At 38.2% G+C, this 22,514-nt stretch overlaps 1 protein-coding gene across 10 annotated transcripts in view; it reads right to left on the bottom strand.

Annotated features, from left to right (window-relative positions):
* The window catches only part of SHPRH (SNF2 histone linker PHD RING helicase), a 98,138-nt gene that overhangs the window by 15,441 nt on the left and 60,183 nt on the right, over window positions 1-22,514 (bottom strand). For 8 of the 10 annotated variants that reach the window (XM_051855282.2, XM_070074610.1, XM_051855284.2 and 5 more), the window contains 7 exons: window positions 21,384-21,557; window positions 20,669-20,731; window positions 18,773-18,998; window positions 14,990-15,133; window positions 13,815-13,916; window positions 12,926-12,997; window positions 10,450-10,638 (listed from right to left, as the gene is read on the bottom strand). In XM_051855282.2, coding sequence (XP_051711242.1) covers window positions 10,450-10,638; window positions 12,926-12,997; window positions 13,815-13,916; window positions 14,990-15,133; window positions 18,773-18,998; window positions 20,669-20,731; window positions 21,384-21,557 — 970 coding nt within the window. Of the gene's footprint in view, window positions 1-10,444; window positions 10,639-12,925; window positions 12,998-13,814; window positions 13,917-14,989; window positions 15,134-18,772; window positions 18,999-20,668; window positions 20,732-21,383; window positions 21,558-22,514 lie in introns of all 10 variants that reach the window. The other 2 variants (XR_007923169.2, XR_011388945.1) reach the window with 1 other exon arrangement.

Genomic DNA, 22,514 nt, shown 5'->3' with positions numbered 1-22,514 from the left:
AGTTCACAGAGAAGAAATTCTAAGTGACCAACAAATGATAATGCAACTCAACTCACTCTTAGGGAAATGTAGAATAAATGAAAATTTGATTCCTCATTTGACCTATCAGATTGGCAAAAATTTTAAACTCTTAAGCAGGTATGAAAAAAAAACAAGCAAATTTAACCACTGATAGTTTAAAAATTGTAGAATTTGTAGAGGTTAGTTTGTTGGGAAATCTGTCAAAATTATCTCCACTGTTAAGGAACAGTTTTTATTTTTCATACTATTTGTTGAACTCTTAGTATAATCTTATATGTGTAAAATTAACTGAAAATAGATATTAGTGAAAAATAAGAATGGGAATAGGAGAAGGAGGTGCAAGAAGGGTTGGGAGTACAGGTAGGATGGGAACACTCACTATACTCCTAATGTTCTAAAAATGAAATGCATGAAGTTTATAGACCTTAAATAAAAGGTTTCTGGGAAAAAATTTAAAAAAGAAAAGCAAATCTTATTTATTTACTTTTTATTTGAAAGGCAGATAGAGACCGAGAGAAATCATCCCTCTGCTGGTGACTCCCCAAATGCCTACCAACAGCCTAAGCTGGACAAGGCTGAAGCCAGGAGCTCAATCCACCTATGTTGGTGGCAGGGAGGCAAGTACTGTCTGCCAGGGTATGTATCAACAGGAAGCTGGCTAGAAGCAAAGCCAGGACTCAAACCTAGGGACTCTAACATGGGATCTGGGTCAATAACAAAGTATCTTAACTGCCATCTCAAATGCCTGTCCCAAGAAAAGTAGTTTAAGTGACACAGGATTAGATTACAATCCTTTTTGCATGCCTTCAATCATTATACTTGGTTCTGTAGTGAACAGCAAATTATAATCTTATATACACTATTTATTGATTCTTTTCTAGATATGGAAGACAGTTCCACAACTAGATAACAAACCTGAATATTATGTACATCATAATATATATAGTATAAATATAATATATAAAAATATTATATATAAAATTAGGAGGTAGTAGAGACCGAAGAAAGAGGAGATACATTAATTTCATCATAGTGAGAAGCCAGCAGACTGTGCCTAAAGCTAATATTTCAAAAGACAACATTTATATTATTGCAAGTTATATAAATGACCCTGGTAAGTAAAAACAGAAATTGCTCTCAGTGGCAAGACAAAGAAAGGGAATGGCAGAGAGTGCTACACCTTCCATTTTGTGACATTTGATTTTACTCTTGAGTAATTTATTTTTGTGTGTGTAATTATTTTTATTTAAAAAAAAACTTTGTTTACCCTTATTTCAGGACAACAAGGATTTTAAAGGAATGAGTTGGCGGTCTGTAATTTGGGGACTTCTGTGATGCACTGGGGATTTTGTTTATTACAAGTGTTCCCTGAATTGTCATTACTGTTACACCACACACAATTATACCTGCAGTACCTCATACTGCCCTAGGGTCAAACGGAAGCCTGATCTGTGCCATCTGCACAGACTATGAGATTCAGCTTTGTCAGAGGTGGGATAATCACATTTGAAATAGAGCACATGCAGTATTTTAATCTTCTAATTATAACCTGGGTTATTTTTGCAACCTTTTTAACGTACCTACAAGAAACAAAGTTCTTAAGACTAGATCTTCTTTTATGATTTAATCTTCATTGAGAAATATTAAAGAGAACAAATTTATATAACTTAGCTTTCCCCCAATCTGCATTAAAGAGATCTATGTTCTCTAAACAGTAATATGAAGAATTAGGATTGTGTTTAGTGGTAAGTAACAGATTCTTCTTTAGGCTTCCTTAGTGATTTTAATTCGCAAATAACTTGAATATTCTTACTATTGCTTAGTAAAGAGAAAGTCATTTCCTATTTTTGGTATTTTCTGCCTTTCTTTTTATTATGGACTTTTCTTTTTGAAATTAAGCTAACTCCTTTTATTAGCATGTGTTGTTCATAATAGTTTCAAGCTGAGGAAGATCAGTTAACATTGTTTTATTTCTGGCTGCACCTGTTCACCATGCTAAAAACCCATGCTGGTAAATGCAGTTATGAAGCTTCCAAGACTGGTCTCATTAAGTAGGGATACTTTTCAAGCATATGCCTTGGGCAAGATGGGTTCTACAAGCATTCACATATTAGTTGAATAGAGTTCAATGTAAACTCCACCTAGATTACAGGACGTCTTACAAGTGCACCAGGCCACAGAAATAATATCCTGTTCTTTTAACTCCACTGCAGAACTGTTCATAGATAAGACTGCAATTGCAGAAAAGTTCGTTTCATTTGGATACAAAGTCTCTTACAGACATTAATTATATGCATGTGCAAATACTGTTCAATTGCCAATCTACCCATTCATCCAGTCATCCACCCAATGTGAGTGCATATTAAATGCCTGCAATATTACCAGGCACTGTTCTAGTACCAGGCACTGTTCTAGAAGCTGGGATATAGCAGTAAATGAAACAAAGTCTTCCTCTCCACATTTTAATGGAGCTAATGCTCCTCAAAGGAAGTTTCTCATAATTTCATAAAGAAAATATATATTGGTCTTAAAAGTTTCTACTGTTTGTTCAGTTTATTGTAAGCTATGGCTAGCTTCAACATGAGGCTCATTAACAGTATAGAATTGCAAGTAGATAGAAATTGGCCAGTGAAAGGTAGTTGTTTTTTCACAATTATATTTAGTCATGACAGAGTGTAACAAGCACACAATTGCATACTAAGTTTCACCAGTTAATTTTCATGTACATCATTTCATAAACCATATTTTATCGTATATGAGAATATTTATTTTTAAAGATGTTTTCTTTTTATTTTTTAAAGATTTATTTTATTTATTTGAAAAGCAAAGTTACAGGGAGAGAGAGAGAGAGAGAGATCGAGCTTCCATCTGCTGATTCACTCTCCAAATTGCCACAACAGCCAGTACTGGGCCAGACTGAAGCCTGGAGCCAAGAGCTTCTTCTAGGTCTTCCATGTGTATGCAGGAGCCCAGTAATTTGGGCCATCTTCCTCTGCTTTCTCAGGTGCCATTAGCAGCAAGCTAGATTGGACATGGAGCTCCCAGTACTCAAACTGGCACCCATACGGGATGCTGGCATTGCAGGTGGCGGCCTTATCTATTAGGCCACAATGATGGCCCCAAGATGTTTATGTTCATACAACTGAAAGGCACAGTGAGAGAGAAAGAGAGGGGGGGAGAGGGGGAGAGAGAGAGAGAGAGAGAGAGGGAGAGAGAGAGAGAGAGAAAGAGTCTTCCATTCATTAGTTCACTTCCCAAATTCCTGCAACAGCCAGGCCTGGGCCAGACCAAAGCCAGGAGCACAGAATTCCACCTGGGTCTCACAAATGGGTGACAGGGTCCCAAGTACTTGAATCATCTGCTGCCTCCCAATATGCATTTGCAGGAAGGTGGATTGGAAGTGGAGTAGCTGGGACCGAACCAACCCTCTGATATGGAAAGCAGGTGACCCAAGCAATGGCTTAATATGCTTTGTGAAAATACCTGCCCATTACCAGAGAATATTTAGATAAATATATTTAAATACAACCACTTGTGAACTGTATTTACCAGATTATTTTATACTAACTTCAAACTTAGAATTTCATAACTAGCTTTTGCCCAGCTGGATATTTAATTATACTTTGAAAGTAAAAGACATCAGAAATCAGGACAGAGAAAAAAACAGGATTCTACACACAGTATCTCCTACATAAGGGGCTGGCGTTGTGGCATGGTGGTAAAGCCGCTGCCTGATGTGTCGGCATCTCATATGGGCACCTGTTCAAGGCCTGGCTGCTCTACTTCCCATCCAGCTCTCTGCTATGGCCTAGGAAAGCAGTAGAAGATGCCCCAAGTGCTTGGGCCCCTACACCATGTGGGAGACCTGGAAGAAGCTCCTGGCTCTTGGCTTTGAATTGGGCCAGCTCTGGCCATTGCAGCCACTTGGGGAGTGAGCCAGAGGATGGAAGACCTCTCTGTCAGCCTCTGCCCCTCTGCCTTTCAAATAAATAAATGAATGAATCTTTTACTAAAAAAAAACTTTCTAAAAAAATTCTACATAAGGTATTGCTAGCTTTCTTAGTCTGAACATAAATATTTTCTTCTCTACAAAAAGGTTGTATATTTCTATGATCAGATTTGTTTGTTAAAAATGCAGATTCCCGTATCTATTGAGCCAGAATTCATGGAGGCAGAGCCTGCAAAAAATTTTTACTTCATAAGTGTGCCAGTTAATTGTTAGTCACTCAAAAGTTTGAGAATGTGATGCAATAGTGGGGAGGATGTTTTGCTGTGGCTGTTTCTAGGTAATGTATTTTCTCCTGGACAGAAACTTCTTATGACAATAATAATGTTGTCTATTATAGGGTCAGGGCTTCCACTAGCAAAAATGTTTTCTATGAAATCTAGCCAAACACAGGACACAGGGAACATGCCACGTGCGGTATATGTTCTGCCAGGAGGCCTACTTCACCATCCAAAATGCCTGGCAGTTGTCAGAACTTGCAAGGGGAATTTTGTTTACTTTATGAAATGCTCAGTAGGTTCCAAAGGTCATTTAGGAATACTGTCACACTGTTGTGACACAGTATCTAACTGACATGTATCCACCAAATGAGAAAGCAGTGATTCCAATATTCATTTTTATTTCTATGGTTAATCAACAGGGTCCTTTACATTGTGAAAAAGCCTTATTTTCATAAAATGGCACTAGGTAAAAAAGTCTCATATGACTACTTTATGATCTTCAAATCTATTTTATCTGTAGTTCAGTTATGACTAAGCACTAATGTATGATATTATATTGGTTTTCTATGTTCCAGATCTTGACGAGAATACTTACAGTGTAATAAACATTTTAAATGATATAAAAAACTTAAGATTAAAAATTACGTCCTGATATTATTTATTAATCAACAGTAGTATGTAAGAAAAATACCACAGGCTTAGGAATAATTTGAAGAATTAGCTCAAAAATTTGAAAATAATGTCCTAATTATTGACATGGCTGCACTTTTATTTTATGCATTATCACTTCCTTAACTCCAGTACAGGTAATATGACCATATAATGGGGAACTTTCAGAGTCAGAAGAGTAACGCGAAGTTGAGAATATAATAAGCAGATAGTTTCAAGGAGAAAGTGACAGCCAGAAGGGGAGAAATGTCGAAGAAGTCAGAAAAGGTGACAGGTAGAAGGCAGAAGTGGTAGATACAACTGGTGACAGAAAAGGCAGAGAAAGAAAACATAAACATGGCAAGAAGCAATGTGAGAATGTAGAGGAGGTATAAAAGTTGTGTGCAGAGTAGGTACAGCATTCAGTCAGGTGTTTAATAAGAGGGAAATACTTGTACAATCATATATGCAATATATATAAACATACAGATTATACTAATTTTAGAATATAAATAATTATAGCTTATACATTAAGTATAAGAATTGACATTGTATTCTATAACCTTATAATTTTTATAAGATGCTTTAGTGAATTCACATGTTCACTGATACTCGTGAAGGACAGGAAGAAGTGAAAGCACAATGAACAGTATGTCTATACTGCCAGCCTCGTCCTTAGAGGACAGTAGATGTAACTGTCCTGAGCTCTCCTGAGTCTAGGAAAGCTGCCATGGATGAACAGGTGTCGGGGTCTGACGGCTCAATGACTCAGTTTTTAGAGGCTGTGCTGTTTACTGGTAGCTACAGCAATCACCTCCTCAACCTCACTGCCTGAAGCCTGACACAGCAGTTCTTTCTTACGCTGGTTCCTTCTACTGTGATGAATGTTTTCCTCTAAAGATGGACTGCCTCTTCTTAGCCACGAATGCCATCTGTGGCCCTTGGGATGCCTGTGGCCAGAGGAAGAGACAAAAGAGAAAGAGAGGCCTAAGACAGACCATCTTTAGGGGAAAGGAAGAAGAGAAACTACTGGAGTAGGAATAAAGTGGGAGAAAGGGCGACTGGGGAGGACAGCAGTTCTTTGTGTTTTGAGCAGAAGAAAGAACCATCAAAGACCTTCAGGGCTGATCAGCAGATTGCACCAGAGGTCACACACCTCTTCACTCAGCAACTCTCTAGCGTCTGCTTTAAAAATACTCATCCATTCATGCAGTACAGATAGGGACCAGACTAATAATGCTCAGGTCATGATCCTTTCTCCTCACTTACTCTTTCCCATTCTGGTATTCCCATTTTGCTCTGCACTTCCCTCCTGCTTATTCACCCTCCCAATGTTCTCATTCTACCCCTGAGCCTTTCACTGGTGCTACACGAAGCTTGTCCTCTATGATGAACAATCTCCTGCATATTTTTTACCTCCTGTAGAAACACTGCTCCTAATTTCTTGCTTTAGTTAGACCCTGGCTGTCCTTTGAGGTTATTGCTTTCTCAGCAGCCCTTTTGAGTGGACAAAGATCATTGTTGCATACTCCTTCCATCTGGGTCTGGTACTGTTTTCTTTAGTCCCCAGTGCAGGTTTCAGAGCATTACTTCTCAATCTGTAAAAATTTTCTTTGTTTTGAGCCTCATAAAGCCCGGTTATCCCCTAATTCTACCCTTTGCTATCACTTACAGAATACTATCCTTGTTTCACTGAAGAATTTTGGTGCCTAACATTCTTTAGAATCTTCAACTGTACACCTAGACTACTGTTTACGTGGACAACCCATCCAAGGTTCACTTTCACTGCTTCATCTTCTAGAACCTTTTCTCCTTTTTCTCACTTGGGTCACTTTTATAGTTACATACATAATACTTAATATTATTCTGCTCTCAGGGCTGGTGCTGTGGCACAGCGGGTTAATGCCCTGCCTGAAGCACTGGCATCCCATATGGGTGCTGGTTCTAGACCTGGCTGCTCCTTTTCCGATCCAGCTCTTTGCTCTGGCCTGGGAAAGCAGTAGAAGAAGGCCCAAGTCCTTGGGCCCCTACACCTGCCTGGGAGACCCAGAAGAAGCTCCTGGCTCCTGGCTTCAGATTGGCACAGCTCCGGCTATTGCAGCCATCTGGGGAGTGAAACAGTAGATGGAAGACCTCTGTCTCTACCTCTCTCTGTAACTCTTTAAAATAAATAAAATAAATCTTAAAAAATATTGTTTTTCTCTGTAAGTATTAAGATCTCCCTTTCTCAATTAAGGACACCTATCCTTATAGTTTCTTGCTCAGTAGCCCAGTCTATGGCTATTATCTGACTACACTGAGACTTCTATTTTCCCTCTAACATATCTCTGTCTTTTCAACAAATCTTCAGTCTTGTTTTTGTTTCAATCATTCTATACTTTAATCTTCAAGTTACAACTCTGTTTTTAACTTCACAGCTAAATTTATGAAGCAGTTGGGCATTTTCTCTTTCCATTTAACTTATTTCCTATTCACTCCTCAATTGCTCCCACTCTGCTTTTTTGCCTCTACATTTCATTGAAAGAGTTCCTTAGCCATCAATGACTTCTATTTGTTCTATTAGTTCATAGTGTAGTTGATCCATTTCCTTTTCTTTTCTTTCTTTCTTTTTTTTTTTTAAAAGACTTATTTATTAGAAAGGCAGAGTTACAGAGAGGTAGAGGCAAACAGGGAGAGGTCCTTCATTCACTGGTTCACTCCCCAAATGGCTGCAATGGCTGGAGCTGGACCAATCTGAAGCCAGGAGCCAGGAGCTTCTTCCGGGTCTCCCATGTGGGTGCAGGGGGCCAAGCACTTGGGCCATTTTCTACTCTTTACCCAGGCCATGGCAGAGAGTTGGATTGTAAGTGAGCAGCAGGACTTGAACTGGAGCCTACATGGATGCTGGCGTTGCAGGCAGCAGATTTACCTGCTATGCCACAGCGCCAGCCCCAGTTGATCCATTTTCAACATCAATGAGTACAACTGATAATCACCTCCCTACTGAAGCAGCTTTTCTGTGGCCTCTGTTGGTAACACTCTCCTGGATGCCTCTTGTCTCTCATTTCTCTGTTCAGGCTCCATTTCCAGCCGCTCTTCCTCTTTACTTTTTATAAAGTTATGAATTACTGGACTTCACCTGAAGCAATAATCTCTCCATGTCTTTCCTCAGGTATTCTCATTCACTCCCATGTTTTTTTTTTTCACTTATGCTTGTAACTTTCAATTTTATATCTCTGGTTTCACATATTAATACTTTTCTGAATGTCTTTCAGCACTTGAAATATAACGCCTTAAGTGGATTCTCTTCCAAACACCGTATATCAGATCTGCTTGATTTTCCCATACCAGAGTCATCTATGAAATCTCCTTCACTAAGGCCTCCAACGTTTTACCTTATGAATCGACTATACTCTACATATTGAATATGTCCACTCCATCTCCACTACCATCAAAGCAATCAAAGCCACCAATACAGCTGGGGCTGCTTGCTAAACTGGTCTCTACATTTTTTTCTACTCTATTTTTTTCTTTCTCATACTGTAGGAAGAGAGATCTTTTAAACAGCCACATCTAATTAAGATGCTGCCTTGCTTAAAAATTTAATGGCTCTTAGCTTATGTGAAAATAAAATCTTCAAATTTTCAGATGCAGCTTTAATATCAGGCCCCTCTTGGGTCTCCAGATTCATTCTATCCCATTTTCATTCTGGCTTTCTACACTGCAGCAACATACTTCCACTTGAGTCCTTCCTGACTGGGCTTTTCCAGGTACTGTGTTTCTCTTCCTTTTCTTTTCTGTCTAGGAACCTCTACTCTAGAACCTTCCTCCTCTCCTTAGGCTGCTACTCCACTCATCCTTAAATGACTGTTTAACAGTCATTCCCGTAGGGAAGCCAGGTCTGATTTTCTTTGGAATGTTTACTACAACTGTAACATATATTTGTTTGAGGTCTGTGCTTTATGTCCTAACTCACACCACTTCCCCACACCACCAAATTGGAAAGTTAAGGTAGTGCCCATTCTGCTTTATTCAGGAGTGCGTGCTGCATCTGAGGCCCAGCACACTGCCTGCCACACAGGATTTGTCCCAGAAGTACATGCGGAATGAATGACGGACTGACTCAATGAATGAATAAATAAATGAAAGTTCATTATTACTTTGAGATTTCATTTATACCAAAAGATTAGAGAACAATATAATATGACTGATAGTTTCAGATTTTACTAAAATCACTTGGGGAAAAAAATCCAGCAATCAAAAGTTCTTTAATTCAACTGTAGTTTTATTGAGGGGGGACACCATAACAAGTACCTAATCCTGGCCTTAAATTTCACCTTGTCATTGATTTACTCACAAAACATATTTCTTAGGAATGAATGAGAAGATAGTACACAGTACACAGGAGAAAGAATTAATGAAGATTCTACTTCTTCTTGACAATCAGTCTCCCATCACACTCTAAACTACCTGGTGAGGCCTTTATTTCCTACTACATTTATAAATTGATTTCAGCTTTGCCCGTGCTTTATTTTAAAACACTTAAAAAGTATATTTAAGGTAATAAGGAACAAAAATATCTAGTAAAGGCTTTTCGTTAAATAAATACCCATTGAAGGAGAAAGTCCAATTATGGATCCTGTTCGGATTTCAAATTATAGTCACTTTCTTAAAATGTGGAAAGAAGCAAGAAAAACACCTAGAAAAATAAATGCAAATTTTGGCTATGCCTTAAACATCAATCCCTGGTGTTTAAAGTATGCTACTTCTTTTTTCTTGAAGTCTCCATTAGCTTCAGTAACCAACATATTATTCCTTTCAATTTGGTTGGATATTTCCTTTTCCTCTGATTAAAGGGTTGAGTAAAAGGATATGGAAAAAAATTTCTTTAAATGAATTTCTTTCTTTTTTTTTTTTTTTTTTTTTTTACAAGCAGTGTGGACAGTGAGAGAGAGACAGAGAGAAAGGTCTTCCTTTTCCATTGGTTCACCCTCCAATGGCTGCCGCACCGCGCTGATCTGAAGGCAGGAGCCAGGTACTTCTCCTGGTCTCCCATGGGGTGCAGGGCCCAAGCACTTGGGCCATCCTCCACTGCACTCCCTGGCCACAGCAGAGAGCTGGCCTGGAAGAGGGGCAACCGGGACAGAATCCAGCGCCCCAACCGGGACTAGAACCCGGTGTGCCAGCGCCGCTAGGTGGAGGATTAGCCTAGTGAGCCGTGGCGCCAGCCTAAATGAATTTCTAATATAAGCAGATTTCTATCTATATGTAGTGAACAAAAATAATCTAGAAGATGATAGGGAACTGGAATTCTGCATTATTTTCTTGCCACAGTGGACATGAATATTGCTAGCCTTATTTATATAAGTGTTCCTGTGTCCTTCCACACTGCAAAAGTAGGCAGTACAGCTGTGCCTTTCAGGCATTTATGTTGTCTATGTCTACAGTAACAGTGATTTCTTCAGAGTCACTGTAGCCACCCTGTTCTGATTTTAGTCTTTTCCTTTCCAGATATTGGTTCCTATTATGTTGTCTTAACTGACTACGTTTCCACAAGTTCTTCACTTACTTTACCTTCACAGGGATGTCCTCTTCTTGACTTGCTTTCTCTGAGGTGAAGACATATGAGATCTCCTTGTGCGATGTGGTCTGGCGGCAGATGGCGCATCTAATGGCGCTTCTGTGGGACCCCACGCTGTATTGTTCGATAATAATAGAAATGCACTCATTACAGAAACAGTGTCCACAGGTCAGTACTGCCCACTGGAAAAGAGACACACAGAACAAGTTTCAGGGAGATGCTATCAAAAGGTCTTCCAATCAGTAAATTTATTAAAAGCAGTAGAATGGACTCAGAATTTTATCTACTATTTTTTGGCATTAATATTTTTTTCTATCATTAAAGCCAACTGGCCTTCAAACTAATTATTTTTAGTCCAGAAGTAAGCTTTCAGTCTTTATTAGGCTCACCCTAGTGAGTTATCAGTATTATTTTGTAAGAAATTGGGGTTATCCTTTCAGATTCAGGAAAAATGCAAATTACTCCTTTACCACTATAGCAGATGCAATAGAAGAACTGAGAGTAACATTGATAAGGAGATAATACTTACTCAAACTATTCTACCTAGTTTGTTAAATATTTATATTTTTACATATAAAAATATTTGATATATAGAAAATGAGATAGACTAGTATCTCAGGTGCATTTTACAAGTGGTTCTGGATATTGGAATGCATTAAAAAAAGTAACTCAAAACAGATATTCACTGACGATGCCCGAGAACAGACAAATGGCAATGCCTCCAGGGCATCTGTCAGCACGCAGGACTTATTTCTGATAGATTCTACTTTAATAGATCTAAATAGGAGGAGAGAGGAATCAGAAACCAAAAGGAAACAAAACAATTCCCACAGATTGTGGTTGTGGGTATGAACAGAGTCTGAGTAGTATAGTTTTGGGGCCAGTATTAAGGCAAAGTGGGTTAAGAAGTTTCCTGCAGTGCTGGCATCCCCCCTGGGAAAATTGATTCCAGTTCCAGCTGCTTCAATTCCAATCCAGCTTCCTGCTAATGTGCCTGGGAAGGCATCAGAACATGGCACAAGTACTTGGGCCCTTGCTACCCACATGGGAGACCTGGATGGAATGTCTGGCTCCTAGCTTTGGCCTGGCTCAGCCCCAGTGGTTGTGGCCATTTAGGGAAAGAACTAGCATATGAAAGATCAATTTTTCTCTCTTGTCTGTCTCTGTAACTGTCTTTCAAATAAATAAATAAATCTGTTAAAAAAAGAGCAGTTTTTTAACGATTATTGTAAACCAATAAGTTTTTTTTTTTTTTTTTTGACAGGCAGAGTTAGACAGTGAGAGAGAGAGACAGAGAGAAAGGTCTTCATTCCATTGGTTCACCCCCTAAATGGCTGCTACAGCCGGTGTGCTGTGCCGATCCAAAGCCAGGAGCCAGGTGCTTCCTCCTGGTCTCCCATGTGGGTACAGGGCCCAAGCACTTGGGCCATCCTCCACTGCCTTCCCGGGCCAAAGCAGAGAGCTGGACTGGAAGAGGAGCAACCAGGACAGAATCTGGCACCCAACTGGGACTAGAACCCAGGGTGCCGGCTCTGCAAGTGGAGGATTAGCCTAGTGAACCGTGGCACTGGCTGGTAAACCAATATGTTCTAAGGAGACCAGGTGATACTAAAATTAAGTAAGATAATATATGTGAAAGAACTTTGAAAACTATACAGGTTTAGGACACAAATGACATAATTTCTAGGACAATTCAGTTGCATAAATTTTGTCCAAAAAAAGCAAAAAAAGATACCACCCTAAGTCATATTTCTATTTTTATTACAGCTTTTATCACAGCATTTTTATCACTGAGGTCACAAGTCACTAGTATCTGTAACGCACTTTCTTCTGCTCAGTTTCCAATGTAACATCCATATGTAATAACTCATAACTAAGAGTTACAGCCACACACAGTATCCTTTGACATTTCCCCTTCCCCTTGTATGTTAAAAATTAAGATTCCTAAAGCTATACTATGAAATTTATATTTATTAAACAAAAGCTTTCTAAAAAATTAAGATACTTTATTTCTGATTACTGCTGCCTAGAGTATAGCACACATACATTTAACCTTCTAGTTTTACGTCCATAGAAAAATATGGCCAAGAATACTGCACTCATTTAACAGTGATAGCCTTAGCTTTAAATTTTGAAATGCAATGAATATTCTGACATTGCATATACTGATTTATCATACAAAGCAGAAATATGTCCCAGCTGGTAGGATAAAAATATGAATCTCTTAAGAGAAGAACCAATATGATACTATCATGTTTTTAGACATCTGTATACTAATAATCAAAAAGAAATACACTTAAAGCCCTAAACATGTCACCTAACCTCTGGCCTTATCTTTAAGATGGAGGTAATACTTGCCTACACACAAGGTTGTCATGAGAAAAACAGAGAAACAGAGTCAAAGAAAAAGACTGTGTATGGAAGTCTGAAAACTGTAAGGTGTTTTATACATATTTATCATAATCTCACCTGTTTCCCTAGCTGTCGTGCACAGATTGGACAGGGTTCTGGATTAATGCCTCCCGATGTTTTGTCTTGAGACTAGTCAAAAAATAAGAATCCAAAAATAAATTAGATACATTTTACATTTTTAAAAATATATTTGAGGTATAATTACAGACAGAGAGAGGGAGAGACAGAGAGAAAGGCCTTCCATCCACTGGTTCACCCCTCAAATGGCTACAACAGCTGGAGCTTGACTAACCCAAAGCCAGGAGCCAGGAGTTTATTCCAGGTCACCCAGAGTTATGTTGTCTGTAATGTTTTTATTCAAGACTTTGAACTAGTCTGTTATAATTGTTCTTTGCTGTGTAGTAAATACCTTTTATGCTAGCTGTATAATTTATTAAGTTCTATAGATATAATTTTTGTGCCTATGTAGCAATTGTAGACATAGCTAGTGTTCTGACCCATAAAAAAAGCAGATGAAAGATTAATTTAGGGGCAGGTAGTCGGCATGATAGCGAAGACAGTGTTTGATATACCACATCCTGAACTGGAATGCTTGCATTTGAGTCCTGGTTCTGCTTCTGATTTCAGCTTCCTGTTAATGTGTACTGGGAGGCAGCAGGTAATGGCTAAAACATCTGGGTACTGGCTACCTATGGGGGAGATCCCAGAGTGAGTTCTGGGCTCCTAGCTTCAACTTGGCCCTGGAACTAGTCGTTTTGGGTATTTGAGGAGTAAACCAGCAGATGGAAGATCTCTGCCTTTTTCGGCCTTTCAAATAAATAAAAATTATAAAAAAAGGATTAATTAAAAAAACGTGAATTATGACACTAATAGATTAAGTGGAAAGAGTCCTTAAGTGATTATAATAATACAGCATGGGAAAATACAGTATTTTTGTAAGCAGTACCTTCTCTAAGTTGGTTAGATAAAGAAGCTGCCCAAGTTTTTTCTGAAGCTGTGATGTAGCAACGGCTTTATCATTTAGTAGTTTAATACGATTTTGTTCTACCTAAAAACAACAACAACAAAAAAACTTCTTATTATTTCTCAGAAAAAAGATGGCTAAACTATATAAAATATATAAATGTGTCCTGTTTTAAGAAAACCCATTCTATTATTAAAATACAAATTTCAAAGTGGTTACTAGATTTTGAGGACTTTTTGTTTTTGTTTTTGCTTTTTAGAACACCAAATTCAAGATATAGTTATCTTAATTAGGAAGTGTACCTGAGGTCAGAAAAGAAGCAACCCAAATTCTATTTAGTTATCAGTTTTCAGGAAGAGATCCATAGCATGATGAAAAATTAAATGATTTTCTGCTTGGGCAAGAGTGATTTTATGAAATTCAGGGAGGAACCTTTCTCTTCTTCTTGCCACCCCCGCCCATACAATATAGCAAACACAGAAGGAGAATCGAAATAAGATTGGTTTCACAGAAAAGTTTACTGAGAATAAATATTTAAGTTAGAGAGTAAACAATGAATATTTCTAAGTATTTGTAAGTTACTATTTCAAAGTGTCATAGCAAGAAATAAATTTAAAACATTAAAAACATGGAAGATAAAGATAAATTACAAAGAAAACAGTAATTTCATATTGAATAGAAAAGATTAACAATGTTTTAATCCTGGTATTCAAAGAGATTTATTAGAAGATACACTGTTGATTTCTATCATTTGCAAAAGAAAACATTGCCAAAGAAGTTCTCAGTTGTTCCTAAGGAAGATTTTTCTAGATCTGATAAAGCTGAGATAATAGAAAATATGTCTAAAAAGTGATCAAGGAGCCCCACAGGTTTTTGCACATAGAAAGTGTTCAAATAAAGATAAACATGAAATTTAGATAAATGCATAAAAATACACCAAAATAGTAGATTCTAAACATGTAGTAGATATGAAACTGCTCATCTTTGATAAATTCTGACTTAAAATAACACTTTTCCATGGCTCAAACTTTGTTTAGAGATTTAAATATATCCTTAAAGAAGTTTAATCACTACCCAAACTCCATCTCTCCAATGGTCTTGCATTTTTGTGATATCAATTTCGCAATACCCTTTTCTATGATTTACTTGCACATTACCTCTTGTGGTTCAATGATATGATGAACAGGAGGATTGGGCTTTGGCTCCTTAGGATGACGCACTCGGAGTCTTTCTGTAGCCATGGCAAGTTCATCAACAGCAGATACACGATTTCTAAGAGCCATCCAATATTCATGAAGCAACTGAAGGGAGGAAAAAGATACAGAGTGTAATAAAGCACATAATTAAAATTGGTTAAAAACAAGCAAGATGTGCTTTGAGCAAAAGTCTTCAGTGAGGTCTTAAGACATAGACATTTTTTCATTGAGTGACTAAGATACAAACAATTACTTATGACAGTTTTATGAGGAAGCATGAGACAGAATCATTCTCCATAGAGCACTGCCTACCTCTTAAGAGTCTTAGAAACAGAATACTCAAAAGATTTCCTGGTAGAACCAAAGGTCTTTATACATAAATATTGGGGTGATAGAATATATGCTTTATTAAATTTTTTTATTAAAACATATTTTAGAAATTCAAAAAACTTATGTGCATATGTAATAGGAATACTAAAACACAAAAGTTGGTACTCTTCTCCCTCATCCAAGTTTAAGAAACAGAGTAATACAAATTTCCTGGGAAGCCTCTGGGTTCTTTCTCATTTCCCTCACACATTCCTCCTTCAACATACCACAGTGAGATAACGACCATTCTGAACTGTACTTATTGTTACAGACTTTTCTTTGACAGGTACTACATGTATGTATTCTTAGTAGTTTGGTTAGGTTTCTGAAAATTATCAAAATGATATTCATCAGTATAAATTTTGGACATGTTTTCTTCATTAACACTGAATTTTGAGGCTGAATCTGGTTGATATGTATAGCAGTAGCTCACTCATTTGCTTTTCTATAAAATGGTTTAGTCTGCAAAGTTATAGAGAAGAAACTCTCAAAGATCTAGGAGAACGGTATGATAAGCATACCTACAGACACAACACACAGCCAAACTGAGCCCAAAGGAAGATCACAGAGGCAACTGGTTTCTGTATTCAATGCCTTCTTCGATGGCTTGCTGTAATGAATTGTTATCATCCTTTATATTTACAATAATAATGTAGGAGGAAAATATTAATAATCAATAATTTTTACTTTTTAGATTAATCCATAATTTTTACCTTATAAAAGTGTTATTCCACAAATTAACAAATACATGAACTGATACTGCAGAAGATGCATGATGTTCTGCATAAAATTTTTTATCCTGCTTTAAAAAGCAAGAACTTCAGATTAAGAACAGGTATTACTTGGCATTATGGCATTATATGTAAATGGAACGCTCTTCTTCCGCTACCCATCTCACCCATTAAGTGGGATAAGAAAAAACAAATTCAAATGTATATGTAGAATAATTTTATGGGTTCCCATTGTGGTATAGCAGGTAAAGCTGCTGCCTGTAATGCTGGCATTCCATATGGGTGCTGGTTTGTGTTTCGGCTGCTCCACTTCCGATCCAGCTCCCTACTAACGGCCAGGGAAAAGTAGCATAAGATGGCTCAAGTGTTTGGGTCCCTGCTACCCATGTGGGAGACCTAGAAGAAGTTCTTGGCTCCTGGCTTCAGCCTGGCAAATCCCTAGCCATTGCAGCCATTTGGGAAATGAACCAGCAAATGGAAGATCTTTGTCGGTCTCTCCCTCTCTTGCTGCAATGCTGATTTTCAAACAAATAAATAAAACTTTAAAAAAAAATTTTTAAATTAATGAATTCCAGAATATCAAGTACAGTGTTATAATCCCACAGAATAATTAAAATATAGCATGAAAGGATATTCTGAGCATTATTTTTTGGAATGCTTTCAAGTCTTAGTCAGTAGGCTGAGAAGTATTTCCTATATCCCCAATTTTTAAGTTTACTGACATTTGATTGCTATTCACAAAGCAAAAGCAAAACAAAACCCAATAAATTTCATAGAATAGTATAGTGAAATAAAGCTAAGAATAGAATGAACATTTTCAAAGCCCAAGAAAAGGTTTAATTATTCTTTATTATAATAGTAACATTTTAGGGGAGGAGAAATTATGAATCTCCAGTCTTTAAAGCAGATTTAAAGAAAAAAAGGGTGGGGCCGGCACTGTGGCACAGTGGGTAAAGCCATCACCTGCAGTGCCAGCATCCCATATGAGCACTGGTTTGAGTATCAGCTACTCCACTTCTGATCCAGCTCCCTGCTAATGTGCCTGGGAAAGCAGTGGAAGATGGTCCAAGTCCTTGGGCCACTGCACCCATGTGGGAGACCTAGAAGCTGCAGGTTCCTGGCTTTGTATCGGTGCAGCACCATATGTTGCAGCCAGTAAAAATAATAGACTTAAAAAGGAAGGAAGAACCAACATGGCAATCAGTCCACACAGCAGACTCCTAGAATGACTTTCCCAGTAAATAACATCCTGACCTCAGAATCAACCCATAAGGCTTCCTGTTCGGGCTGAAAGGCCTACAAGAGCATCTCAGGCATGGAAAGACAAGACTCTGTGACAAAAAAATAACCTACACGGCGGATCTCTGTGAGACCTCAGAGGAAAGAAAGAGTCATCAAAGAAGGAGACACTCTTCTCTGAAGGGAGAGGAGAACATCCTCTTTGTTTATGGCATGTTCAAATACCAAAGGAGTCTATGGTCACAAAAGGCTTCCATAGCCTTGGCAGCCCATGACAAAAGCCTCAGATGATCACTGACATCATAAAAAAAAGTGTTAATTGTTAAAGGAACAACAGTAGTCACTGTGCATTTGCTCCCCAGGTAGGACCTCTGTCCCTACTGAATTATAATAGAAGAATCAACTGTAAATTCTCTCCTCAAACTGTACTCTATATGTTGTGTGTGGGCATGGGGGCAAATTGTTGAAATCTATGATTAGCATAGATGTATATAAAGTCATACTAAAAATGATCCATAATGAAGAAGGAGATGGGAGAGGGAATGGCAGGTGGGATGGGAGCAGGGTGGGGGGTATGGGGAAAAGAACCATTATATTCCTAAAGTTGTATCTATGTAAAAATGCATTCACTGGTGCCGGCACTGTGGCTCACATGGCTAATCCTCCACCTGCAGCGCCAGCATCCCATATGGGCACTGGGTTCCAGTCCCGGTTGCTCCTCTTCCAGTCTAGTTTTCTGCTGTGACCAGGGAGGGCAGTGCAGGATGGCCCATGCATTTGGGCCCCTGCACCCAAATGGGAGACCAGGAGGAAGCACCTGGCTCCTGGCTTCGGATTGGCACAGCGCCATTGGGGAGTGAACCAATGGAAGGAAGACCTTTCTCTCTGTCTCTCTCTCTCACTGTCCGTAACTCTACCTGTCTAGTAAATTAAAAAAAAATTTTTAAAAATGCATTAAATAAAAAATAAACAAAAATAAATAGGAAATAAAATTAAAATAAAATGAAATAAAATAAAATAGAATAAATGTAAAGGAACAGAGTAGTTGGCACTTGATGCAGCAGTTAAGTTGCTGATTGGGATGCCCACAAAGCATATCACAGTATCTGGGTTCAAGTCTTGGCTCTGCTTTGCAATTCAGATTCCTGATAATGTGCACCTTAGAAGGCATCCGGTAATGACTCGAAGAGTTGGTTCATTGTCACCAACAAGACAGTTCCTGGCTCCTGGCTTTAGCCTGGCCCAGCACTGGCTGCTGCAGTCATTTGGGAAGTGAACCAGTGGACAGAAGATCTATTTCTGCTTGTATCTCACTCTTTCTTTCATATAAATAGAATGAATAAATATTTTCATAATGGAAAAACAAAAGAAAAAGAATTTCAGTATTAGAAATAAAACATGATACCTTATACTCCTTCTTCCATGCTTCAAACAGTTCCATTGAAGCACTCCCTTCATCAATGAATTCAATATCAAATCTATGGGATTTTGCAAATGATAGTATTGCTTTCATAGATCGTTCTGTTTCACTTATTGCCCACAGACCCCGGGTGGTGGTAGGGACTCGATCATCTACCAGTCCTTCTTCATCTTCTATCATCTCCTCAAATATTGCAGTCTGGCCTTTGACTCTGAGAAAATCAACAAATATCAAAATAACAACAGTTAACTACTGGCACTAGGTAAGAAACACTGTAATAAGTGACACTGACAGAAGATAGGGAAGTAAGTTCAATAACTTTTGAACAACTTTCAGTGGCATGTCTATAAGACCATCTTTGCAAATCTTTGGAAAAACCACAGCAACTCTAAAGATCATATCAGCATCATAAATTTATCCAGTGATTCTTGAGAGCAATCTGGCATAATGAAAAACATTTATAAATACCAGGCTGGAGCCAACGCTGTGGCATAGTGGGTAAAGCCACTGCCTGCAGTGCCGGCATCCCATATGGGCACTGGTTCAAGTCCCAGCTGCTCCACTTCCGATCCAGCTCTTTACTATGGCCTGGGAAAGCAGTAGAAGATGGCTCAAGTCCTTGGGCCCCTGCACCTGCGTGGGAGACCTGTAAGACACTCCTGGCTCTTGGCTTCAGATTGGCACAGCTCCGGCCATTGTGGCCAATTGGGGAGCGAACCAGTGGATGGAAGATCTGTCTCTCTCTGTTTCTCCTTCTCTCTCTGTGTAACTCTTTCAAATAAATACATAAATCTTTAAAAAAAAATACCAGGCTATAATTCTCACTCTGAAAATAAAAACATAAAACACCACCACCAAGAGCCATACAAAACAAACAAAACAAAAAAACCCACTATGGTAATCTGAAAGTACTCTTAATCCCTTCTTTCTGAGGCCATCAGCATGTAGCACTTTCTATTTCCATGTATGTAAAATAGGGATAATTTTGCCAATGCCATGAATATATGTATTGCTTTATATACCTTAATCTTCAAAGCAACAATGAACAGTTTGTATTGGAAGAAGAGTATTAATGACAGCTAACATTTTATAATATACTTACTGTATTTCAAGCATTATGCTAAACAATTCATGTTATTTTCTTATTTAATAGTCATAAAAACTCAGTGAATTAGGAGTTGTTATTACCTTGATTTATTCAAACAGGACACAAAGAATTATAAAATAATTTTTTTATGATAGTAGGGAGGGATTTTAGTACAAATCAGATTTCATAGTCTGGGATGTTACCATCCTGTAAATTGCCCCCCAATTAAGTACACATTACTACATGACAAGAACATTTAGAAGGTAATTTCCACGTAGGTAAAATTGAGCATATCTGGGCCAGCGCTGTGGCGTAGCGGGTAAAGCTGCTGCCTGCAGTGCCAGCATCCCATGTGGGTGCCAGTTCGAGTCCCGGCTGCTCCACTTCCAATCCATCTCTCTGCTGTGGCCTGGGAAAGCAGTAGAAGATGGCCCAAGTCTTTGGGCCCCTGCACCCAAGTGGGAGACCTGGAAGAAGCTCCTGGCTCCTGGCTTCAGATTGGCACAGCTCCGACCGTTGCCGCCAACTGGGGAGTGAACCAGCAGATGGAAGCCTCTCTCTCTCTCTCTCTCTCTCTCTGCCTCTCCTTCTCTCTCTGTGTAACTATGATTTTCAAATAAATATTTTAAAAAAATTGAGCATATCAAATACCAGATACCAAAACTTTACTAAACTTTTTTATTAAATGAAAAGATATAAGAAAGGCCACAGTAAGGAAAATAAAGCCTTACAGACTAAAAAGTAAATCTCGTAAAATGTTCATTTTCCTGATGGATAATAATCAGAGAACTTACGTATTAGAAAACAGCTTTGATTCATACTCTGTAAACAATTCATCAGCTTTGCAAAAGACACAGCTGAAAAAGAAAACATTATCAGAGAAATACAAACATAACAGTCACACAGCTTCTACAAGAGGCTTCTTTTGAAAAAGTATTTTGTGCTTTTTCTTTACAAGAGTTACGTTATTTTAGATAAAAATACTACATGGTTTTTAGTACCTGGTCTTTAAGAGAGTTTCTTTATTAAAGATATATTAATAATATCTATGTTTCTATGTCTTGAGTTAAAATGAAGTAAACTTTATTGTAAGAATGATTTTTGGGGCCGGCACTGTGGCGTGGTGGGTAAAGCTGCCACCTGCAGTGCTGGCATCCCATATGGGCACAGGTTCAAGTCCCAGCTGCTCCACGTGATCCAGCTCTCTGCTATGCCTGGAAAAGCAGAAGACGGCCCAAGTCCTTGGGCCCCTGCACCTGCGTGGGAGACCTAGAGGAGGCTCCCAGCTCTTGACTTCAGATCGGCACAGCTCTGGCCGTTGTGGCCAACTGGGGAGTGAACCAGAAGATGGAAGACCTCTCTCTCTTTGCCTCTCCTCTCTCTGTGTAACTCTGATTTTCAAATAAATAAAGAAATCTTTAAAAAGATCCATTCTTTCTTCTCTCAGAAGAAATCTACCTTAATGGAATGCTACCATTTCATTAATGACTGATTTCACAGATGACCTACCAGTTGAGGGGAAGTCTGGCGGGTCGGAGGTGGCAAATTGTTGCAGACTCAATAACATCGCGAGACGGAGGTCCTTCTAGGTGTTTTACAGCTTCTCTTACTAGCTTCTGGAATTTATTTAGCTCTTCCATTTGTGTGGTAAGTAAGAACTGAAGTCCTCTACAGTCTCGGAACCTGATTTCCATCACCATTACCGCACACAACACAAGGAAAAGATTAATTTCAACAAATTCAGAAAATAGTTTCTATGCAAAGTATTTAAATCAAAACAAAACAAAACTGTGTGCTAAATTTACCCCACCACACTGGAGTGAGTTTTCCTTAGGAGTCTATTCAACCAGCGTCTACTAGTAGTCAACCAGTATCTACTAGGATATCTACTACAAAAGACATGAAGAAGGTTTCAGGGTCCTATATGCAGGAAAGCAGAAGGAATATGTACAATCTATTTCTGTCTCAGCTATCTTTGAAAGGTTAAGATCACCACATTCTTCCATTTTAAGGTGGTCTGACTAAAGATGACCCTACTGATACGACTGCTTATATGGAGAAAAGATAGAAAACTGCGAATAAAGAAGAACAATGGCCAAGAGTTATATTTCTTTTTACAAAGAAAAAACAGAATCAATTATATCTTCATTAAGCATTTATTACATGTCAGATGTTTTGCTAAGAACTTCTCCAGCATAATTTTAATAAATACTACTATAATCACAATATGGATAAAGGGTAACAGATTAAGGCATCTAAATTACAAAGTTAGTATATGGCCAAAGAGAAGTAAATCATTTTGATATACTGTAAAAAAAAAAAAAAGGCTGAGATAAAGACATATGGATATGTTTGTATGGCTTTATCAAAGGAAAAAGCCTAGAATAATAAGAATTCAGCGATTAAAAGGAGAATTTATTATAGGAATACATTTCTCCTTCATGAAACACTATATGCTTTCCTCTCCAAATTGTTCAAAAGAGGCTCATTTCCTTCCTGAAAACTTTCCCAATACTTTCCAATACTAATTGATAATTCTTTCTGACCATGGAGTTTAGTGAAAATACTAATTTTACTACTTGGTTATTTTCGGCTCAGCTTTTATATAAATTGTTTCTCAAATTGTTCATAGGTCTCTTC

Source organism: Oryctolagus cuniculus, chromosome 5 (genome assembly GCF_964237555.1).
Source record: "Oryctolagus cuniculus chromosome 5, mOryCun1.1, whole genome shotgun sequence".
Lineage (NCBI taxonomy): Eukaryota > Metazoa > Chordata > Mammalia > Lagomorpha > Leporidae > Oryctolagus > Oryctolagus cuniculus.
This window is presented reverse-complemented; position numbering and strand designations above follow the sequence as displayed.